Source organism: Cyprinodon variegatus, unplaced genomic scaffold (genome assembly GCF_000732505.1).
Source record: "Cyprinodon variegatus isolate N-32 unplaced genomic scaffold, C_variegatus-1.0 Scaffold243, whole genome shotgun sequence".
NCBI lineage: Eukaryota > Metazoa > Chordata > Actinopteri > Cyprinodontiformes > Cyprinodontidae > Cyprinodon > Cyprinodon variegatus.
In genome coordinates, this window is record NW_015150696.1 from 108,419 (window position 1) to 130,484 (window position 22,066).

Here is a 22,066-nt window from a genome sequence, read left to right on the forward strand (position 1 = left end):
CGGACTTTTTTGTGTGCTCTTTAGTAGGACTGGGCAATTAATTGCATATGAAATATAACCCCGATTTAGAAATTATTTTTTTTTTTTTATATCACAGAGGCATTCAATTTTAGTTATATTTTACAAGAGTACGACAATTTCTCCCTCCAAACATTCAGGTGGAGGTAGTAGGCTTAAGGTGGGTTTGCAACCACACAATAGGTAACGTTTCATGCAAAAGTTACAGCTAAGTCTTGCAACATTGATAAATAAGCTTTCAAAGTCATGACAAAGTTGAAACCCTGGAGTAAAAACATCTACCTGTTTTGCTAAGTGCTAAGGAAAGTTGCAAAAAAAATCACAACTATTATATAAGTTAAAAATAATCTCAGTTCTTATATTTGATCAGCCCTAATCAGTAAACTAATTGTCTCTACCAAACATCAGAAGCCTTTACAGAACAGCTGCATTTTCAGGCAATGTGACACACCTTGTCTCTAATACAGGGACTCACTGAAACTACTACTTAGTTTTATTTAGGTGTAGCAGATTATACCTAAATTCATTTGCACCACAGACTTTTCAGACTTTTTTTACAGCAAGTTAAAAAAAAAGTCTAACCTTCACAACAAAGTGCTGTTCTACTTTTTGCTACATACATCAAAAATTCAATAAAATACTTTGAAGTTTATAGTTGTGGGCAAAAGTTTAAAACATTATTTTGGTACAATAGCAAGACGCTGATATTTATACAACATAGAAATTAACAAATTTTATTCCATTGCAATTTGACAGATATTTTAATAAAATAGGCTAAAGTGGTGGCACTGTGACGCTCCTTAACAGCTGATTTGACTCTAAGCAGATCTCCTCAGAGTGAAGCGATTATAACCCTCTGGAGAACCTGAGACATGCCAAAGACACTTGTAGTGAGGCTTTCTTTTTTCTTATGGGTCTCTTTGGTGTGTGTGTGTTTGTGTTTTAATATGCCTGCATGGCTGTGTGTGTTTCTCCTGGCACTCTAAGACCCTTGTGCTCTCTTTTGCACTTTGCAGCTGTTGCCCAATCACAGAGACTAAAAGCTAATCACATGTCCCCATGGGGAAGACTTTGCAATGTAATTTGACGCTGTATGTATTTAGGCTGCCATTGCCAGGGCATGGGTATGTGAAAACATAAAAGCTTGTTGCTGTTGGTTAAGGTTTGTACAATAAAGAGCCCCACCAGCGCTGCCTAAATATGTCATCCTAAAACATGCAGCAGGCTCTTCTGAAGTATTGCTTCAGTAGTAAAAGTCACAGGCAAATAGGCATTTCTCTGTGTTTTTTTTTGTTTTTGTTTGGATGCCGTAAGATATAGACATCGTCTTTCGACACTAACATATGGCCTTTGGAAAGTGGAGACCACTCTCCCTTTTATTAGAGCCTGTCTGATATAGGAAACGTAATGAATCACGAGTTGGGGCCTCTCATTATCACCTGACTAAACATAACAGTGTAGTGAAAAGGAGCTCAGGAGTGAATTAAGTTTGGGCTATTCTGGCTCACAAGCAAGAGGATGAGGTCAGTCCAAGGTCGGAAAGAAAAGGACTGTGTTGTTTGTTTTATGCTTTTAAAAAATTCTGTATTTTTAATGCAGCAGCTTTGCATTGTGGCTTCAGATTGTAGTGATTTGCATCTCTGTCCACAATCTATCACTGATAGAGGAGATTAACTAGATCAGCATTATTACTATGTGTGAGGATATTATTGAAAGAGATTCTAATGCTAGGTTCGCACTGCAAGCAGCAGTTTTCCACTACTGTTTGCGGCGGCTGGAAGGCGTTTTTCATGCACGTAATCCAACCTGCAGGCACCAGAATAATAAAAGCAAACAGATTTGGCCTATAGGTTTGTTAATTTAGGTGATAATAAACTGTTTCATAGGAGTGATAATAGCGCTCTGCATCAGGTCTGTGTCCCTGCCAACTCCCAGATCAGCTTCTCTGATTGGTTGATGTGGCACGTAATGTTTTTTAATGCTAAAGCAAATAAGCTTCCAGTTTTGTCATGTTGTCCATTTAACAATGGTATTCAACCTATGTTGGTTGTAGCCAGTGGTTATTAAAGCAAAGATTATCTGTCCTCGGACTACTGACATCCCAAAGGCAGTTTTTGTTTTCTTTACTAATGTGGCACAAAGGATGTGTTCGGCCAATCCGCGTTACCCTGAGAAATAGGTGTGCTGTAAAATCCCAGAAGATCATCACTTTCTTTATTAACTCATACCAGTTCATCTCACCCTCTTTGTCTAATTCTTATAAATTGGGCCTAGTAGTTAGCAGTGTGCTTGTGCTCTGAGAAGTTTGCAAGTACCCAGTTTGATACCCACAGCCTCCACCCTGGGTCACTGCTCCCCTGGCACCACACAATGGCAGCCCACTGCTCCCCAAGGGGATGGGTTAAATGCAGAGGTGATTTTTTCCAATTTGAGATCAGTAAAGTTCAATTATTATTAAATGATTTTTACATTTGCTGTTTAAGGGAAACTCAGCTAATTGCATTGAGTCATTGACTTTGCAAGTTTTGCTCCTCCTGATGTAGCAACAGTAGACATTTGTATGCATCGTGTCATTGAATGGATAGCGATCCCTCACACCAAGCATAACTGCAGTGGCAGGGGACAGGAAAAAACTTCATTTTAACAGGAAGGAACCTCCAGCAGAATGATAAGGATACTATAATGATAAAAACACAGAAAACATAAAGTTAGTGTTTGTACTCCCTAACATATAATTTCTTATTGGAGAATGGAACTAGAGTGACCCTAAGTCCTCCAGCCGCCGAAGTCTATAGCAGCATAAAAGACACATTCAGTTTAATTAAAACCTTAAGTGATTAGACTTCAATTATCATGAACTCTTCATACTTATTTCAAATAAGTGCTACAAACTGTTAGATAAGAAAATAATGTTTAATTTGACTCCACAAATCGAAATGAAGTGTTTGAAAAAAGTTGAGTCTAGTGCAGAACTCTATTCTCATTAACTTGTTGCTTAAATAAGTAACATACTACCGGACAAAATAACCTTGATAATTTGTTATACATTTATTGATAGTATATCTAAATTGTATCTAGGCGAAAAAACTTTAGTACTTGACATTGGTAGAACACATGCTCAGATCAATGTCAAATTTAGACCTCATTGGCTGACTTGCAATAGGTGTGGCCATTGTTTCAACACCATAAGTTAGATTGATATTGCAATCAATGGTTTCTGTTAGCTAATAATATTGTCTGACCTGCTAATCCCATGGTGTATCATGTTTATATTATTACTTACTTTAATAAGATGGTGTGTCTTTAACTGTGTGAGTTTTGATAGCACCGTGGTTAACTACACCTCAGTATAATATGAAACAAACTTTAAGAGTCACTTGGGAGCTAAGTGGACAGATCTTCCAGAAAAAGAACATCTTCCACCACACCTATAAGAAGCTTTCACTGGACTTAGTCAACCACATATTTTTTTCACTTAAAAGTTGTTTTGTTATTGTTTCAAGAATTGTTTAGAGTAACATTGACTTAAAAAAAGCAGATACACATAAATAGAAATGTATAATCTTTAAGAAAAGTTGACTTCTATGAAAAAGCTTAGATTAACTGCCCATAGTGAGCAAAGTGCTCTCTTGGGAACATTAGAATTGATTAAATTGCTATTATAGGATTACGCTTGGTTATATAGGGCTTTATATGTGAGAAGCAGTTTTTCATGATACTCAGGATTCAACAGGGATCCAGTAGAGGGAAGATAAAATAGAAGAAATATTTTATCTTTAATTTTGTCTTTAATGTTTAATTTTAAATGTAATATTTAATTTTTAATTTTGTCTTTAATTTTCACTAGAACTCTGGCTGCAGTGAGTTGGATCAGCTGAATGTTTCTAACTATATTTTGTATACTTCGTCACAGTAAAGAACTACAATAGTCCAACCTTAAAGTTACAGATATATGAACTAGTTTTTCAGCGTCTGTCCTGGACAAGATATTTCCAATTTTTGCAATGTTATGGTGAGATGAAAAATTTTTATTTTTAATATGTCTGATATAGGATATAAATGACAAGTCCTGATCAAAAATGACACCAAGGCTTTTTATGGTATTTGAGGCCATTATGATGTCTTCCAGATAGCAGATGGAACATATACAGCATATTTGCAATTTCTATAGAAAAAGATACCTTAACTTTACGTCACTATCTGACATTAAATCAGACTAAATTTTCCTCCTTTTTGGTAAATTAAAATCACAAAAAGGTTATACATTTGTTAATCACCAAAATTAATAAAGAGCTATTTCTTTTTCTTTATTACTTTTAGGGATGCACGATATTGGGATTTTGGCCGATATCCGATATGCCGATATTTTAAAACTCATGTAACCGATACCGATACCGATGTTAAAGCTGGACAAAAATAAGTAGTCATTGAAAATAGCAGTTTTGTTATCCATTTCTGACACTGAAAAATAATATACTCAAATATGTTTTCATATGCTGATATCAAATAGATTTTTAAAAACGTGGTATCGATCTATTTTACTTTCAAAATCTCGTGAAATTTCATTGTTTTGTTACAAACTCTCTTGATATTTTGCAAATTCTTGTGAGATTTTGTTAGTAAAATAGGTCGATACCGCGTCAATATATCAACATATAAAAATAGGGCAAAATTTCGTGAATTTTGGGGGGATTTGGTAGCATAACAATGACATATAGCAATATTTCATTAGTAAAAGAGATTGATATGGTGTTTTTAAATGGCAATATATCAGCATATGAAGATATTGTGATATTTTAATGTATCAATATTTTTTCCCTCGTCTTTAGAAGTTTTTAAGTCTGTAAAAAAAGAAGTTTTTGAGGAAGAAGAAGAAGTAGTATTTTTTATTTTTTATTTTTTTTACTTTAGAAACTCAGAAGCTGATCAAATACCGGGTTAAATATCGGTGGGGTGGCATCCCTAATTACTTTATTTGATGTCAACTTTATAGATTTCAACTATTTTCTGAAAACAATATTCAATCTGGAGAGTAATTTTGTTTATCTTAACTGACCACAATCAGGAAAAGATTAATATATTACAATCTAAGAGTGATAAAAAAAAGGGATTTATGTAGGGTATTAAAAATATATAATTTTAACTACAACATATTTAGCTGCTGCAGTGTGATTGTTGTATGTGTTATCAACTGAACAGGTGTGCCAGCTATAATAAATGTTTATGGGACACACTGAGGTACTGTATTCAGAAATTTTAACACAACAGAAAAAATCAATGAAATTAAAACGAAGTATTTATTATAGTTATTGTCAAACTTTTATATAGAGATATTAGATATTAGAGATTATCCTCTGGCTAGTAGTTTAAATGATAAATCTATTTTTATCAGAAAAATGAAGCAGAGTTTTTTCATCGTTGATATTAGAATGTCAATATATTTATGAATGTTGTCGGATTTAGATAAAATAAATTTTGCCCTGATTCACATACCCATTTGATATTTTCTGTCTTCCAGAAACCTTCGAGTCGCTTGTGACCTTTACATCAAATCTGACGTGCACTCTGTTTGACAGTGCCTACTCTGCTCTCGCCTCAGACTGTCGCCCCCTTGTGTTCCAGCTGTTTAATGCCATTAGACGCCACCTATCAGGAGACGTTAACTCCTCTCTGAACAATGCAGTGCGCCGATTTTACAATGATCTCTTCCCGCTGGTCTACCGCCGTCTGCTCAACCCTGGGATCGGCCATACATCAGCGATATCCCACTTATCCTTTTCAACCAATCACGATGACTGTCTACGGATGACCCAGCAAGATGTCAACCCATTCGGACCCCATCCGAGACTACTCATTAACAGCCTGTCTCATGCTCTTGGACCTGGTCGAGCACTGAGCCGGCTACTGAGGGTGGCTGGGGAGGTTGTGAATTCAACAGAGAAGGTGACGTTATCCAGGGAGTGTGGAAGGGGGTTAGTAAAGATGCAGTACTGTTCGCACTGCAGAGGTCTAACCCTGATACCACCCTGCACTGGACTGTGCAACAATGTCATGAGAGGATGCCTGGTAAGTGTTTGAATGTTATTGAGGATTCATCCGCTTATGTATTAAGGTTTTATGACTCTTCTTTATTAGATCCGGGGGAAATGGATCCTTGTGTGCATAATAAGAAACTTGGGGTTTAAAATATATAATAAGTACTATTTACCATCTATTGTGGGTTTCCTCAGAGTTTTATAATTGCAACATCACTTCTGCTTTGGTTTGGTTTTAGATAAAATTATATATTTCAAACCACAGGAAAAATGTCTTAGAAAACTTATTTTAACTAGCATTAGCTTGTGATTATGTAAAGGTATATTGGAGGATTTTCACAAATTTTTGAAAAGACCCGCTCTCTCCACTCCAAAAATTAACATGCGCAAGCCTATTAAAGGCGTGTGAGAGCATGCAAAAGCCCATTTCTCTTCGTTCATGCTCTGTTTAAAAGTTGCTGTTGGCATCACTCATACAAGCTTACTTTCCAAAAGAAGATTTGCAATTTTTCCACCATGTCAGACTCACCACCAGTAAGTGAAAATGGAGACGAACACATAGAACGGCCTTACATTAACATATCACCAAAATGATTGACAAATAGCTGGACCACTTATTTTGGTGATCCACCTGCAAAAAGAACATCCTCCTCTACACCTTTAACATATAATTCTAGAAAACAGTAGTTTTTATATTTATTTTTGTATGTCGAATTAGTTATCAGTTTCTTAGATTTTCCACCATTTTCTAGATCTATTAAAAAATATATTCTTTTTAAAAAACTTATGAGCCTCTGATATTTAGCTGTTGACAGTCATTTATGCTCTTTCGGTTAATTTCTATGGATTTATTCATGTCTTATTCAAATTACTTCCAAAAAAAGGCCAATACTGTATTACCAGCTGCAGCAATCCTCCATCATAGATCTACAGAACAGGCCTGTAAGGTAGGCTTGACATGAAGGGCATCCCTGATGGGCCCATCACTTTGGCATCTGCCTAAATCTGGACTTTTCCGACCACATGACCTACATGCATTGCTCAAGAGTCTAGGCTTTATGCTCCCTAACAAATTGGGTTTTTCTTTCTGATTCGTCTCACTGATCAGAGGTTTTCTTAAAAGTCCACACTTTTTGTTTAATTCTTTTAAATTAAAATGTCATCTGGTATTGCGTTTGCCCTAAACAGAGAATATAATTATGTTGTGTTTTATTTAAATCTGTAATAATTGTTTATTTTTATTTAAAGAGATTCTATTTATTGTTGTGCGTTTTATGCTCTCCCACTAATAATGAAATATGAAGCACAAATTGTCAAATGTCAGGTAGTTGAATTGGGGGAGGAAAAGTTGTTTTTTTGACCACATTTTAGAGCATGTGGGAGCTGGCCAAATTAACTTTCATTTATGTCTTAGTTGCTTAAGCTTTTTTAGTTATTTTTTATCTTTAATTTTGAAATAAATGACTTAACTATGATTTCTCAAATAAGGGAATTTAAAGTGTGTTTAGAAACAAACCACCTTTTACGTTTTAATCCAATGGCCTCTTACAGATCCCTTTATTTTTGGAACTAACAAGGCCATGACAGTGTATTTATATAAGATACAATGTTTCTGCTATATAACTTCAGCACTATCTGACATTAGCATTATCTTCCATCACTGTTTACAGTGACAGTTCAGATGACATCCATCACAAAGAACAAAAATAAAGAACAAAACACGTTATTGGAGGCTAAGAAAGTTTCCTACCTCTTAACTTGTGTATCTTTAAGCAAAATGTGGTGGAAATAATGTCAACAGTTAATATGGTAATTTATTTGAAAAAGTTTTTGATATATATTTTTTTAACCAATCTGCTCCATTCCGTAAAAGTAAAAAAAAAAAGAATCCACTGGACTTGGTTTCCAAGACTTGGAAACCAAGTCCAGTGGATTTTTTTTTTTACTTTTACGGAATGACTATGACCTGGATGACTGAGAATCTTCATCAGCAATCTGTTCCATGTTATTTTGACTTTTTTTTTTTCTTTATTGTTTTTAATGCATTGTATTTTTATGTTTATTTTCTTGCCTCATAAATTATAGGTGGGTATTTCTGAGCTCGGAGCCTCCTGGGGAAGTTTGGTGGTGTTGCTCCAAAGGTTAGCTGGTACTTTAGCAACCAGCAGCAACCATAACAGCATGGAGCTAGCGCTGCTGGCAATTCGAAACCATGTGAATGATGCAATACTACATGCACAGCTCCATGGTCCACGAATCACAGCAACAGTAAGCCTAAAATCTGGTCTTTAGTTTTTTTTTATAATAAAGTTCTTACAATGATTGTTTTTTTTTTGTTTTTTTTACTCTGAACATCTTGATTGTGGTGTCACTCTATGCCTCCAAAATTGAAGAGGTTTTTACATTTAAAAATGAAATTTTCTCCAGCTCTCCAGACTTATATTCATTTGATAAAAGAGTCATTTGAATGTCAGACACAGAAAGTGAGAAAGACCGAGTTTCTCTCAGCCTGGCAGTTGCATCTGCTTGTACCTAGATGGGCTAAAAACAGCCTCATTCTTCAGGGAATCTGGGGTTCCCCTCAGTCTGTGTGTGTTCGCACAAACGTGTGAGTGTGAATACAGATCTAGTGCCAGACAAAGACCTTCGTTGGCGGGACAACCGATACCCAGAATGCTGCTTGGTTCTAGGTGATGAGAAAGTTTCTGTGGCTAATCTGTGGACAAACAGACAGAACACAAACAGAGGCTGGCCAGCATGTAGACACACACACACACACACACCAACTCTCTCACACACACATGTTGTTGGAGGAAAAGATAGAGTCACCATCCAACTTTGAAAGAACATTGTGGACTCAGTGGAGTAGATTCCTGAAAGGTAAACAAACACACAAGCACTGCAGATTGTCACTTGGAATGAAATACCACTTCATTGAATGTATGATGAACAAATACTAGCTTCTATATTACAGACAAATACTGCTTTATGCCAATTGAGTGTATGCAGCCCTTTTACAATGGAAGACCATAGCAAGTTATTTTAAAACCTTGCTATCTTTAATCAAATAATTATCAAATTTAACAAAAAAAAAAAGAATAAAATAAACGACTCTGTATATCGACCTATACTTTCCCTTAATTACTAAATGGAAATTTCTCCAAGTGAGATTATGAGGATGTCAATCGTTTACAGCTCTTTTCCGATAACGCCACACATTTCTATGTGATTAATACTAAACTCTTACGGATGAATTCCAAAGATTTATACTGTGAAGACCCTGACATACTTTTACTTGACACTATAGCCCCTTAGAGAGGGATAAATTACCAATTTACTCAGAGGAAAAGAAATGGAAAAATTGAAATGAAAAAATAAAGTAAGTTTTCCAAAGCATAATAATGAATTTTTCTATCCATGTTTTCCTTCTGAGTTAAATTATCTTAGTTTGGAGGATAGAACCATTTAATTTCAATAAAATCATGCTTTATTGTTATTTTTCAACATGATCATGGTGAGATGATAAAAGATTTCATCACACAGGCTGCACGGTGTACCGAGAGTAGACTGGAGGTTATTGGTTAGCCCTAATGCTGAAAAATTAGAGCTTTATTAATCTTTCTGAATGACGCTCAATGATTTTTTTTGACTCAAAACTGAGTCTATATCTAGTTAGAACTATTTCATCCACCTTGACAAAAATCCATGTTCTGTTTGAAAAAAAGTAACCCCAAGTGTCTGATGCTGCTGCCAGCTTTTTTCTAAGTTTGTGTAATGTTAATGTGGTTTATTCTGAGCTTTTTATGTCCCTTTGTGCTAAATCTTTGATTTTTTTACTATTGTAATGTTTTGCGGGGTTGTTTTCCACAGCCTCATGACCATTTTCACAGTGGCAATGGTAGATTCAAAAAGACTTATTGATGAAATCATATTAAAAGGTGTTTTAACTATCGCTCCAAATATGCAAACAAGTTATTGGAGCCGTTTTTTTTTTTTAATATTCCCCCATTAACAGGTCCAAAGGTCCAAACATGTTATCCTGTCTAAAATTAAATAAATAAATAAAGATTAAAAAAAGTCATTATGTATAATATAAAAATAGTATACTAAAACATGAGAGAAACTGTCAAATAATCCTTTATGATCATCGTATGGTGTTTTACCCCTTTAAGACGTGAGCAGCAATAGCAAATCCTGCAAGATACAGTTAACTACTTAGCAATTGGGTAAGTTTTGACAAGTTTTCAAGTTTTAACAGATCCTTAAAAAAATTTACAGTTTAGGAACTAAAAAATAAGTTTAAGGTCCCAAAACTGCTGAGATAATTACAGAACTGCGCTTTTTTTATTAACCAAACTTCAGTAAAAAAAAAAAGACAATGTTATGGTGCCACTGTAAAGTAGTTCTAGTGGACACCTTGTCAAAGTTAATGATTTTGAAAAATCTTAGAAAATGCACGCTTCATGAAAAACACAGAGTGTACGAAACACATTTTTATGTTACAATATAACTTCAGAACGTCAATGCTGATACAGGAACTTACACCTTTTACTTTTTAACTTAGCTTATTAACTTTCTAAGTTAATTTATTAACTTGCTTTAACTTAATTCACATAGGTAACATATCACTGTTTGCTGCATCCAAGGTCTCATCTGATTGGTCAAATGAAAAAAATTATGCACTGTATACTGCCAAATAGTGATATCTGTGCTGATTGGCTGGATATAAATGATGTGTCTCTAGACCTCACTGCGGGATGGAGGGAATCCATTTTTAAGGGGTCACGATAAAGGGTTAAAATAACTTTTTTTTTTTTTCTTGAAAATAGATGAATCTCCTCATGCAAAGTGTCTGTTTATGTGCAGGTAGAAAAGGTTTGCGGGCCCCAAGCTCCAGGTGCCTTGATAATGGATACAAGGTCATCAAAACTACATGCTGCTACCTGGGCAACGTTACTCACTTCTAAAAAGTCAGCAGTTACTCTGCCTCCTTCACCTCACCGCTTTTTGCAGCTGCAGACCCAAAAGTAAGGTTACATTCAGTTCCTCATTTCTGTTTTTTAACTTATGTTCTCTAATTTACCTGTGAGGCCTTCTCAGATCTGTTGTTACATTGCGAACATTAAACAGGACACAGGCAGTTTTAGCTGATTTAGATACATTTCTAAAAAATAATTTTTATTTTTAAATTACGTCTTAGTTTTCAATTCATATAAATCATGGTGTTGCTTTATTCCATATTATGACAAAATATGTTTTGTAGTTGATAGACAATTATATTCACAATAAACGACAATTGAAATGGCTGCAATTCGATAAAATGTGAAAAATGTTAAAAAGAAACAAATCATCTCTCCAGCCAATAAAAAAATTCAATGTAATTATTTATTTCTTGTTAGACAGAGAGTAAGAGGATAATCAATGAAGTACTTCATACTGAATAGTAGTTTATTTTCCTGCAGGTCATTCCCCCTTAAAGGCTCGAGAGGAGAAAAAAGTCGAAACCTGAAAAAATTATCAAGGTAAGTTGTTCATATTCAGAAAAGTAAGTTTAGTTTCTAAATATTGGAAAGTAACTATTTTAAAGTTTCATAACCAGCTGATATAAGTGGTTTTGTTTTTAAACTATTAAAAATATTGGTTTTGTGTTAAATAAAGAATTATATCCTTTTTAAAGAGTTCATACTAAATGATTTTTCATTATGTGCTTACAAAACACCAACCTGGTTGCAGTTGTGAATTCTCCTTCCCTCACCAAGTGAAAATTATACAGACTTTTACTGCTTGTTCACATGTAGTTCTTTCCTTTTAAATTCATGATTGAAACTTTCAGAATAAAAAGGGGCTCAACATTGTTTCTTGACATGACTCAAGCCTCTCCAATAACAGCATGTACTATATTTCTCATCATCAGCTGTGAACCAAAATCTGTCTTTTCTAGGGAGTTTGAGATCTCCATCCAGCGGTACCAGTGGTTCCTGTCTGAGCTGCCAGAATTGCTTTGTGAAAGTGAAATGGAGGTAGAGCAGCACACATGCTGGAGTGGTGAAGATGTTGTAGAAAGGTATGTGTGTTACATTGGCGGTTTTATTTAGAAACTGAGAAAAGCCAGCCTGACACAAACTAAAGAAAATGGGTGTTGCTCATCTGTTGTTCAATCTCATCTCTTGAGATCAGTTTAAGCTTGCATATCTGTATTATCCTCTGATCATTTATTTCTGAATTAGTTCTCTTTAGGGTCCTTCAAGTATCAAGAGATCAGATAAAATGAGACAAAGCATCACCAACGCATAAGGAGGTTGAGAAAATAATTAGAGCAATTCTTAAGAAGTGGAATAAACAGATGAGATCTCTTCATAATATGGTTACAGTAACCTTTATTCAATGGGAATCTGGAATAAGTAAGAGAGGGGGAAGACTTATGGCAAAGATTGGAAAGCCAGGATTTGAACCTACAACAGCCTTGTTGAGAATCAAGACCTCCATTTCTGAAATTGGCAAAATTTGTCTCATTTTTTCTGTTAGCTGAGTTCAGGAAAAGAGGCAGATGTGAGAGAATTTAGAGAACACACATTGCTCATAGTAATACTTATTTCTCAGGAGAATAAATCGCCTGCTTTCCTATGTATAACATTTTTACAAATATAGATATCCTGGGTTGTTCTGCAGCGGGAAAATTTGAGTTTACCATTGGCTGCATGCAAATTTCACACATTAAAAAAGCTATATAAAAAAAAAAAAGAGATTAGGAAACTGTACAGCTTCCATGCAAACAACAGTGCAATATTTGTAAGAATTTGAGACAAAGTTGCAAAGTAGCCCAGATTTAAATAATTTGGTAGTGTGTTTGGAGCATCTATGGTTAGAAAGTCTGAACAAAGCTGAGAGGAAGGATCTATAACATAAATGTTTAATGCACCTATGATGCATGAAACCTTTCCTCTGAATGAGCTTTCAATTTCTGCAATAAGTTCGTAGGAGACATTTTCCAACAGTGATGTAACTTTTGCTGGTCACTCTGTCTCCCACCACCTCCACTAGGGGTGGAGTTCAAGGAGGGCATTCTAGGACACTACTGGCCTTTATGATTAGCTTATCTAATGCTAACTCTAAGCTGTAGCTCTTCTGCTGCTCCAACAAATGAATGAGGCCCTCGAGAAATCTATATGAGTGCCTTTTTGCATTCCTAACGATCTTGGTCTACACAGCAGGTAGATTGTGCTCTGAACCTTCATTTAAATAGCATCACTATTGTCACTCCTGTCTAAATCACATTTCAGGAGATCATCCAGGTATTTGTAAGAGTCCATTATCTTAAAGTAAGTACCTTGGATGTTCACTGCTGTCAGTCTGTTGGGTGGACATCTACAGAAATCCGCCACCAATTCCTTGGTTTTCCCCACATTTATCAGGAAATGTAGGAGCGGATTTGAGTCAGATCCTTGTGTCCAGTGTGTACTCTGAGTCTTCCTCATCAACTATGACCATGTGGTTAGAGTACTTTTGTAGATGTTGGGGAAAACTCGCCTGTGCAAAATACCAGTCATATGGGGCTTAGTTATCACAAAACAGGCTTAAATTGGAAGGCGACTGAACTTTCACTTTATCTTCAGTTTTATCTGAAGACGTTTCAACACCTATCAGGAATCTGTTTCATTTCTGTCTGAGCGCACCAGAACAATCTGTAGTTTGAGCCCTGATGTATATAAGCAGCATTGAGGTCCATCCTCCTAAGCCCATTCCAAATCAGACACAGATTTGCATTTAACCTTGGGCTGATTGATTTTGCCAAAAAATCGTGGACTGCTGGAAGACCTGCGGTGAACTGGTGTAAGAAAAGTGAAATGGCGTGCTTAAAGATGACCCTGCACATTTTGGGTATGTATGGCTCAACCTGCTGCTGTGAAGCAGGATTCTCTACCATTAACATATTCAAAAATACATATCAATCCAGGATCATGAATGACCACCTTGATATGTGCTTGAGAATGGCTTTGTTGCCAATCAAACCCAGGTTAAAGCCTTGCAGGTCAGCCTAAAGCCCACTTCTCTCATTAAGCCATAAAAAAGAAAAAAACAAATGGTCAGTTCAGATGTTTTTTAAAATATGTGAATCAGGAAATTGCTGTACAACAAACTGAACGATTGTTGTTCTCTACTTCAGAAAACACTTTAGATTGTGAAATGGAAATATTTATATATTATATCTTATTTTTAATATATATATATATATATATTAGGGTTGTCAAAAGTATCGATACTCAAAAAAGTATTGATACTGAAAGATTGTATCCGGATACAATACTCGTTTTTAAAAGTATCGATACAGTGCCACCACCAGTGGCACCTAAGCAGTCATTCATCTAAAGTGCAGAATAGAGGACAATGCACTATCAGAACACTGTGTGATTGAATAATTCTCCGCACTTTTCAGTTTCAAACTTTTTTTTGTAAGAGGTGCAGCTGCTGAGAATTATTTTTGTTTCTTAACCAGTTTGGCTAGTGTCATTGTTATGTGTGCAAAGCATAGCCAAGGAAGGAACACTTAATTTTAATTTTATAAGTTTTTTTTATCAAGCTTGCTTAATATTGTGCACAGCATACAACCTTTGTTGTATTTTATTTATTAATCAAAATATTTCTGTAGAATTTTGGAGTCTTTGTTTTTATCCTTGTGGTATCGAAAATGGTATCGAGTATCAAATATTTTCCTTAGTATCGGTATCGAGTTGAAAAGTTTAGTATCGTGACAACCCTAATATATATATATTTTATTATTCAATGCAAAACATGGCTTCATTAAAGCCTCATTTTATTTCAATCTTAAATTCGGTTTATAATAAAAAATGGTTCTGGACACTTACTGGTTGATGATTTTCCTTATTAGGAATCGGTTACCCTAATTTCATTGGTTACCCCAGCTTTAGAGGATTTTAAACTTGGCTGCAATAAGACTTTACCAGGAAAAAGTTCCCCCTATGGCGGGCACAATACTTTAGATCGTTGTACTCTGCTGCAGCTCAAACTGTATGACGAAACTGCAGGGTTTAGAAGTTCAGAGCTCACGATGTATGTTTCTACACTCTAACTGCTCAAAGGTTAAGTATGGACTGGTAAGGACTATCATTTCAGTTATTGTCAGGGTTAGGGCATAGAAAGGAGTTAAAAATAACTGAAAATCAATGAAAGTCAATGTAAGACAACAGATGGTCCTTACTACATATAGAAAGCCATGAATGTGTGTGTGTGTGTGTGTGCGTGTGGGGGTGGGTAGGGGTTTTGGATTGTCAGGTTTGCTCTAAGAAGTTGCCAGACTGGGGGAAGGTGGGTGGCTAGAAGGGTTGTCAAGGTTAGAGAGTTCATTTTCACAGTCTTTCTTATGGTGATTACATTGGCAGCTTAAAGTAACTTGACAAATGGGCACACACACATGCAAACACACCCACATGCTAACACAAACCCAGTTTATATTACACTTTACTGCATAGATGCCAGCACACCCTACCTATTTGTAAACAAAACTAATTACTATAATCCTCATTAAATATTTTATTTATGAATATTTAGTTCATATAGTCTAAGTCATAGGCAAAAGGTAAATCTATTTATCATTGTGTTTTACTATTTTTTTTATTAAAGTCCTTGTGCATGGCTGCTTTTAGAACTTTGTCAGACTGGCTTAATCACTAGGGAAGAGGTATCTCAACTCAAGGGACATCTCAGTGTTTCCTCTGGTGATTGATGAAAAAAAAAAATTAAAGCCTTTGTTGTATTTTTTCTTTGTAAGAAAACAGAAAAAATGTGCTCTTTGAATTGCAGTAATTCTACCAATTGGGAACATATGAATAGTAAAGAGAATTGCCCTTAACACTGATCCCTGTGGTCAACCAAATCAGCCATGTCTAACTAACTTGGTTGACCAATTAAGCACAAAGGCATGTCCTTTTCACAAAGTTTTGAAGTGTCTTTTTTTTTTTTTTTTTGCCCAAAGATGTATTACAAATTCTCTGTGACAAAACTTAAGGTATGAAAGTAAAATTTGTACCGTTACCGTCATTGTTCAACGCTGCTGCTGCTGAAACAAAGCCCCGCAGCTCTGTTCACCCCTCCCCTCAACAAGCCCAGGAACTACCAGATCTAAAGGGACACCAATGCCTGGGGAAAGTAACGTCTTGGTAAAGTGAATTTACCTAGGTAGAATTATGGAAAAGCTTACATGGATTTTAAATGCCCCAGGCTTTGGTCTTCAGAAAACCAGAGAGAACATTCTGTTGCCTCTGATTTAAGCTCATTTTGTGGCTGGCTCATCATTCCATATATTTTTTGGCATACCATACATTTTGTTTTCATTAAAACCTTGTCATCATGTGTTGTTTTTTTTTTTTTCCCAAAGCACTAGAAGGGATTTAGCTTGCGTTGGACTGCAGCCCGTCTGAGCCTCTTTGACCTCTTTACATCTTCTTCCCTTGTCCATCTATCCACCCACTGATTCATTCATCTGACCATCCATTCATCTCTTCGTCAGTCTATTCAAACCTCCATTCATGTCCTCCAGCCTCTGACCCACTTCATTTACAAGTGTCTGCGTTGGTGAGTGTCTGTATGTGAGAAAAAAAACACTGGAAGAGAGTAAATGATGAGAAAGTCCAAAACTGGATGATGGAGGAGAGGAGAGGACATTGCCTATTTTTTTCCTTTTCTTCCAGACTACAAGTTGGCATTGCTTCAAGAATACTTAGGCCTCTTTCTAGCAAAAAAAGACTGCAACATACAAGCTATCTTTCTGCTAGGAACTTATAGGAGTGTCTTGCTGAGAGTGTTTAGTGTCCTGCGGGAGGGAGAGTTGGAGATGTAATGGTTCTTGGTCTGAGGTGTACACTGTAGCTGAGTACAGCAACTCGGCATTTGGTTAAATAAAGTCATAAAATAGTTCTTTAATCTGCACTTGCTTGAGCTTCCCCTCCACACCTCGTAAAATGGTGCTCACATGAGCGTAGCTGTTTTGCACAGCTAAAATAAAACAAATCAGATATGTTCATACAGAAGGTTGTTTTCTTAACATCCTTGAATATAATGTGTAACAGTAGTTTATGCTGCACTGCTGTAATAAACAGCAGATCCAGCCAGGCCCAAGAACAGAAAAGTGTATGCAATGGAAAATGAAAATGACAAAACCAACTCAAAGCCTGCAAAGGGTTTTGTGTACCTTTTGAACCTCACAAATTCCCAACATGTCAGCTGTGGAGACACTGGCACAGTTGTTCTTTAATTACATTTTATGCAGAAGATGACTAGTGATATGTATTATTATTTTCCTTTATGTTTTTCTTTGGTTTGTTTTTGGACTTCAAGTCTGAAATGCAAAAATGTCTGTCTGTCTGTTTGTTTGTTTTTTCCCTCACTTTGTGGTGGTTACCAGCAGTGTTAACTTAAATGGTTAATGTTAGAGGTAAATCAGCTCATATGCATCTACTGTATGTCCAATTTGTGCATGTTTTCAGTTGTGATAGTCTTTTTCTGCCAGAAGGGGGAAGCATTGTACCAACATCCCTAATAGTCTTACCTTTTCATTTAAAGAGCTGCCACAACCCTCCTTGAAAGTTATCTGTATGTAAAGAAATAATTCATTATATTTCATGGATATCTGTTTAATAAGAACATATGTTAAATTTTAGGAAATGGTTCATGGGTTGGAGACGAGGTTTGAAAAGACAAAATATAAAACTAGGTGCATTTTCAACAGAACTATCTAACCACAGCATGTATTACCAATATAAAGAAAAGCAAAAGCTTCAGTTGCATGATTTAGATAGTATTTCATATACATGTATGTCTGTGTATGGTTGCTGAAATGATTTAACAGGATGGCAGATATTTAACTAAGGCCATTTAATCTAAAACTCCCTTTAGATATTATCATGGTAGTCATTATTTTTTTACTCTTCATTTCTCTGTGTTACACAACACATACTTTAAAATGTCCTGTGCAGATTAGACGAATGAAAGAAACAGGAATGGATGTCTGTGTTTGTTTCTTCTGGCAGCCTTGAAGAATCCGATCGCTGCAGCAACGCAGCATTGTCAGGCTGGTGATTTATGTCTGCCGCCGTCCGGATCTTATTAAATGTCACTCACAGTCTCTTTGCACTGTGTCTTTCTGTGGCATAGCCACTGCAGTATTATCATTTGGTGTCAAACACACAGCAGCATTATCATCTGTAATCTGCCTAAAAGCCCCTTTAGAGGTATGACAGGTATACTCAAAGGAACAGCAAATACTGGACAAAAGGAAAGGTTTTGATAAGCAGATACATAAAAAAAACACCAGTCCTCTTCAGATTCAAATAAGATAACAGGCTTAGAACTTTTTGTTCTGAGCCGCAAATATATATCAGTGATACCTTCACAGAGGATTTGATAAGAATATATTTTGAAATTTACTGTTGCGATATGGAGACAGCATGTGATGTACATTTTTTCAGTGTCTGATATTTTGTTTTCTTTCGTCCCTGAAGGCAAAGTTTAAGCTTACTCATTATCTATAGCTAAAATGTTTTAATTTTATTAATGAAAATTAAACAAAAGCATAATTTAATCTGTAAAACACAATAAAATGCATAAATGCTAACTTAGAATAAATTAGATCGCACATAAATTCTAGGCCTTTTGTCCAACATCAGTGTTGGAATAGTTAAAAATTCTCATAAATATAGCTAAAAAGTGTATACAGAAATCCCAGAAGAGGTAAAGCTGTCTAGCTGCAAAGTGTGAACCAACATCATATCGAGCCCCTATGACAGGGGTGCATTACTCCAGTCCTTAAGAGCTACCATCCTGTTACTTTTAGATGCATTTCTTCTCTAACACACCTGAATCTAAAGGCTCAATCCCCTCATTCAGCTCAGCAAAGGCATGGTAACAAACCATTCATTTGATTCAGCTGTGTTAAAAAACGGGGTGCATCAAAAATAGAATAGAAAAATTGAATTGAAAATCCCTTTATTGTCCCACAATGGGGACAAGGTGCAGGATAGTAGCTCTTGAGGACTAGACTTGAGCAGCCCTGCCTTAAGGTATTAGGAATGAGATGTCACTTAATCTTATATACTTTCAGCAATATTTCCCAGGTACGGTAGTTGGCATTTCTGATTGACGGAGTGCAAGTAGGTGAAAGTGGGTGGAGTAACATACACACCCACACAGAATATTTTTATACGGCTGTACAATACCACTTAAATTGAATAAAAGCAAAACTTTTCTTATTTGATTCCTTTGAAAACATTTGCTATTATCATCTCATTAGCTTTTAGATAATATGTGTTGATGTAGCTCAGCATATCTGCTGAAAAACACTAAAGTGGATCTAACCCATTCTGAGCCTTGTTCCCTTATTAGTCTTTTCCTACTAATGCTATGCTCAAGGCTCCCTGCCTCATTAATCATTGGTCTTTCAATAACATATTGCACGGTCACAGCACCATAAATTGACTGCTGCTTTCCAATTTCTAGCTAATCTTATCTGACGAAATGTTGGGATTGATAATCAATGTTGGTTGGAGACTGAGAGATTAAATCATCCTGCTTTTCATCTCAACATAATTTTAACGTTTATATTCCTAAAATGCATGCAAATAAATATCAATGTCTGAGAATCTAAAGCCTAAATAAATTTTATTAGACTGTTTAATTTTCTTTGATTAGAATGTGATTTCCTGTCTGTATTTTAGTGCCTTTATGGTTCTGCATAACGTTTTACCTAAAAATCTATGATATCTAAATAAATAAATAAATAATTTCTTAATACCATTACAATGATATATTACAGTAATATCAATATTGTAATTTGGTTTGTCCCCCTTGGTAAAAAGAAAAAAAAAAGGTCACTGAATTAGAAACCTCTTTCATGTTTCTCTTTGGGAAATTAACATTGAAATGTGAAACGGAAAGCTTGTTATATGATATAAAAACGGCTTCTTTTCTGCACCACAGCACTTTTTGTAATGACTTGTAAAAAGAAGTGATGTTTTCCTCTCAGTACCTGATTACAAGGATCTAATTTGTGGACATTCGCCTGCCTACACCTTCAGGCCTTTAGGTTCCATTAACTGCTGAGCTCTGAGAGTCATTAGAGGAGAAAATTAAAATACTCACCATTGCATTTTTCACAATTATGTTGGTTGGTTGCTCTGTTATAGAAGATAATATGCCTTTGATGTTTATCTTCTGACTAATGTCTTGTTGAAAAAACTGCTCTCTCGGGTCTTCTCATGCTCTAGATCAAAAAGCTGGTTTATTACTTCCGCATTTATGAAAGCTCAAAGCAGCCTCAGAATGATAACCCAAAAAGTTTTGTGCCTATTTGTAGTTCTTAAAAGTAATACATAGTAATCCCCTCAGCTACATGTGTTGGAGTTAAACTAATGATGACAGACAGTCCGAGCTTTAGTAAAGATAAAAGAAAAAAAAAAAGCCACAGTATTTGTGAGATGTACACAATAACGGATGCCGTAAGTGTGTGGTTGAAACTGATCCTTGTAATCTTTGCTGCAGCCTGAGGAATCTTAGGATTTTCCCCGATGAAAAAAATATTGTGTTTTAATTACATTTTTTTTTCTTTCATTGTTTTTCTCACTCATCACCCTCCCTCTCTCTTGCCTACATTTCCTTCCATTTGCTTTCATACTTCTTTTTTTCCTTCCGTTGTCATCAGTTTTACAGTGCCTCCTATGACACATGTTAATGCATTTCCATGTTGCCTGGTATCCTTATTATGTGGGATCACTGTGCTGTACATTAATTTCCTGTTTTCCTTGGTCACATCCTCCTCTTGGTGCTACACTTGGAGGCAACATTTAAATAACTGAATATAGAAACTACCAAGGATGCACCTTTTTGATGTTTTTCTTTTTTCACCTGTATATTTTTGAAGGGTGTGACAGCTGTTTTCATGGTTACCTTGTAAAAAGAAAAAAAAGCCTTGTATTTATTTCTCCAAAAACAAATAAAGGGTTTATCTAATTATGCAAGACTGAACAGACACCGAGCAGCTGTGCTATGGGGTTTTCAGATGTTTTTAATAGTTTCTTGCAACAGAGCTACAAGTCAGGATCATATATTATCTCCCCTTTACAGTAAATGAAAGAAGCATTTTTAAATTCTCAGATGACATACTGTTGGTCTGTTTTCATTTGAGCTTAAATGAGCCCATTTTGGTAAACACCTTTAAATCACATGCAAAACTTTTAAGTTTCATCAAAACCAGTTCAAGCAAGGCAAGGCAAGGCAAATTTATTTGTATAGCACAATTCAGTACAAAGACAATGCAAAGTGCTTTACATGATTAAAATATTGGAAAATAAAAAGTGAGTAGGAAAAAGAAATACCAAAAAAAAAAGAAAAAAAGAACATTAAAAACAGTTGGACTAAAGAAAATAAAAAAGTTGAACTAATAATGTTTTAGTTGAACTGTTTAACTAGAACAGTCGAAGGCAATTCTAAACTAATCTGTTTTTAAAAGGAACTCAGGCTTTCCGCACTTTTACAGTTTTCTGGAAGTTTGTTCCGTATAAGTGGAGCATAGGAACTAAATGCTGCTTCTCCATGTTTAGTTCTGGTTCTAGGTATGCAGAGCAGGCTGGAGCCAGAAGACCTGAGTGGTCTGGAGGGTTGATACACTGATAGCAAGTCTGTGATTTATTTAGGTGCTAAGCCATTCAGAGATTAAAAAAGCGGTAAATATGTTACACCATATTATATACAATTAACTGCATTAAAGTTAAAATGTATTAAAAAAAATAGGTTCTGTATTTCTAACAAACATTGTATTGTTAATTGGTGCTAGTTTTATCATTATTTTGTACTATGAATCAAAGCTGGTCCATGCATTGACGGATGAGTTGCAAAATAGAACAAACTATGAAAGCACCATGAGAGCGCAGACCTTCACCAAGCAGCAGGTTTTGCCCCATATTGTGATTACACCTATAGCTAAAACTCGCTGGATCATTACCAAA

The 22,066-nt window shown here is 35.6% G+C and overlaps 1 protein-coding gene across 1 annotated transcript in view; it reads left to right on the forward strand.

Moving 5' to 3' along the window:
• Positions 1-22,066, forward strand: part of LOC107089191 (glypican-5-like) — a 76,613-nt gene that overhangs the window by 9,713 nt on the left and 44,834 nt on the right. Inside the window, exons 3-7 of the mRNA XM_015381838.1 lie at positions 5,537-6,084; positions 8,139-8,321; positions 10,920-11,080; positions 11,516-11,575; positions 11,995-12,117. Of these exons, the coding sequence (XP_015237324.1) occupies positions 5,537-6,084; positions 8,139-8,321; positions 10,920-11,080; positions 11,516-11,575; positions 11,995-12,117 (1,075 nt within the window). The remainder of the gene's footprint in view (positions 1-5,536; positions 6,085-8,138; positions 8,322-10,919; positions 11,081-11,515; positions 11,576-11,994; positions 12,118-22,066) is intronic.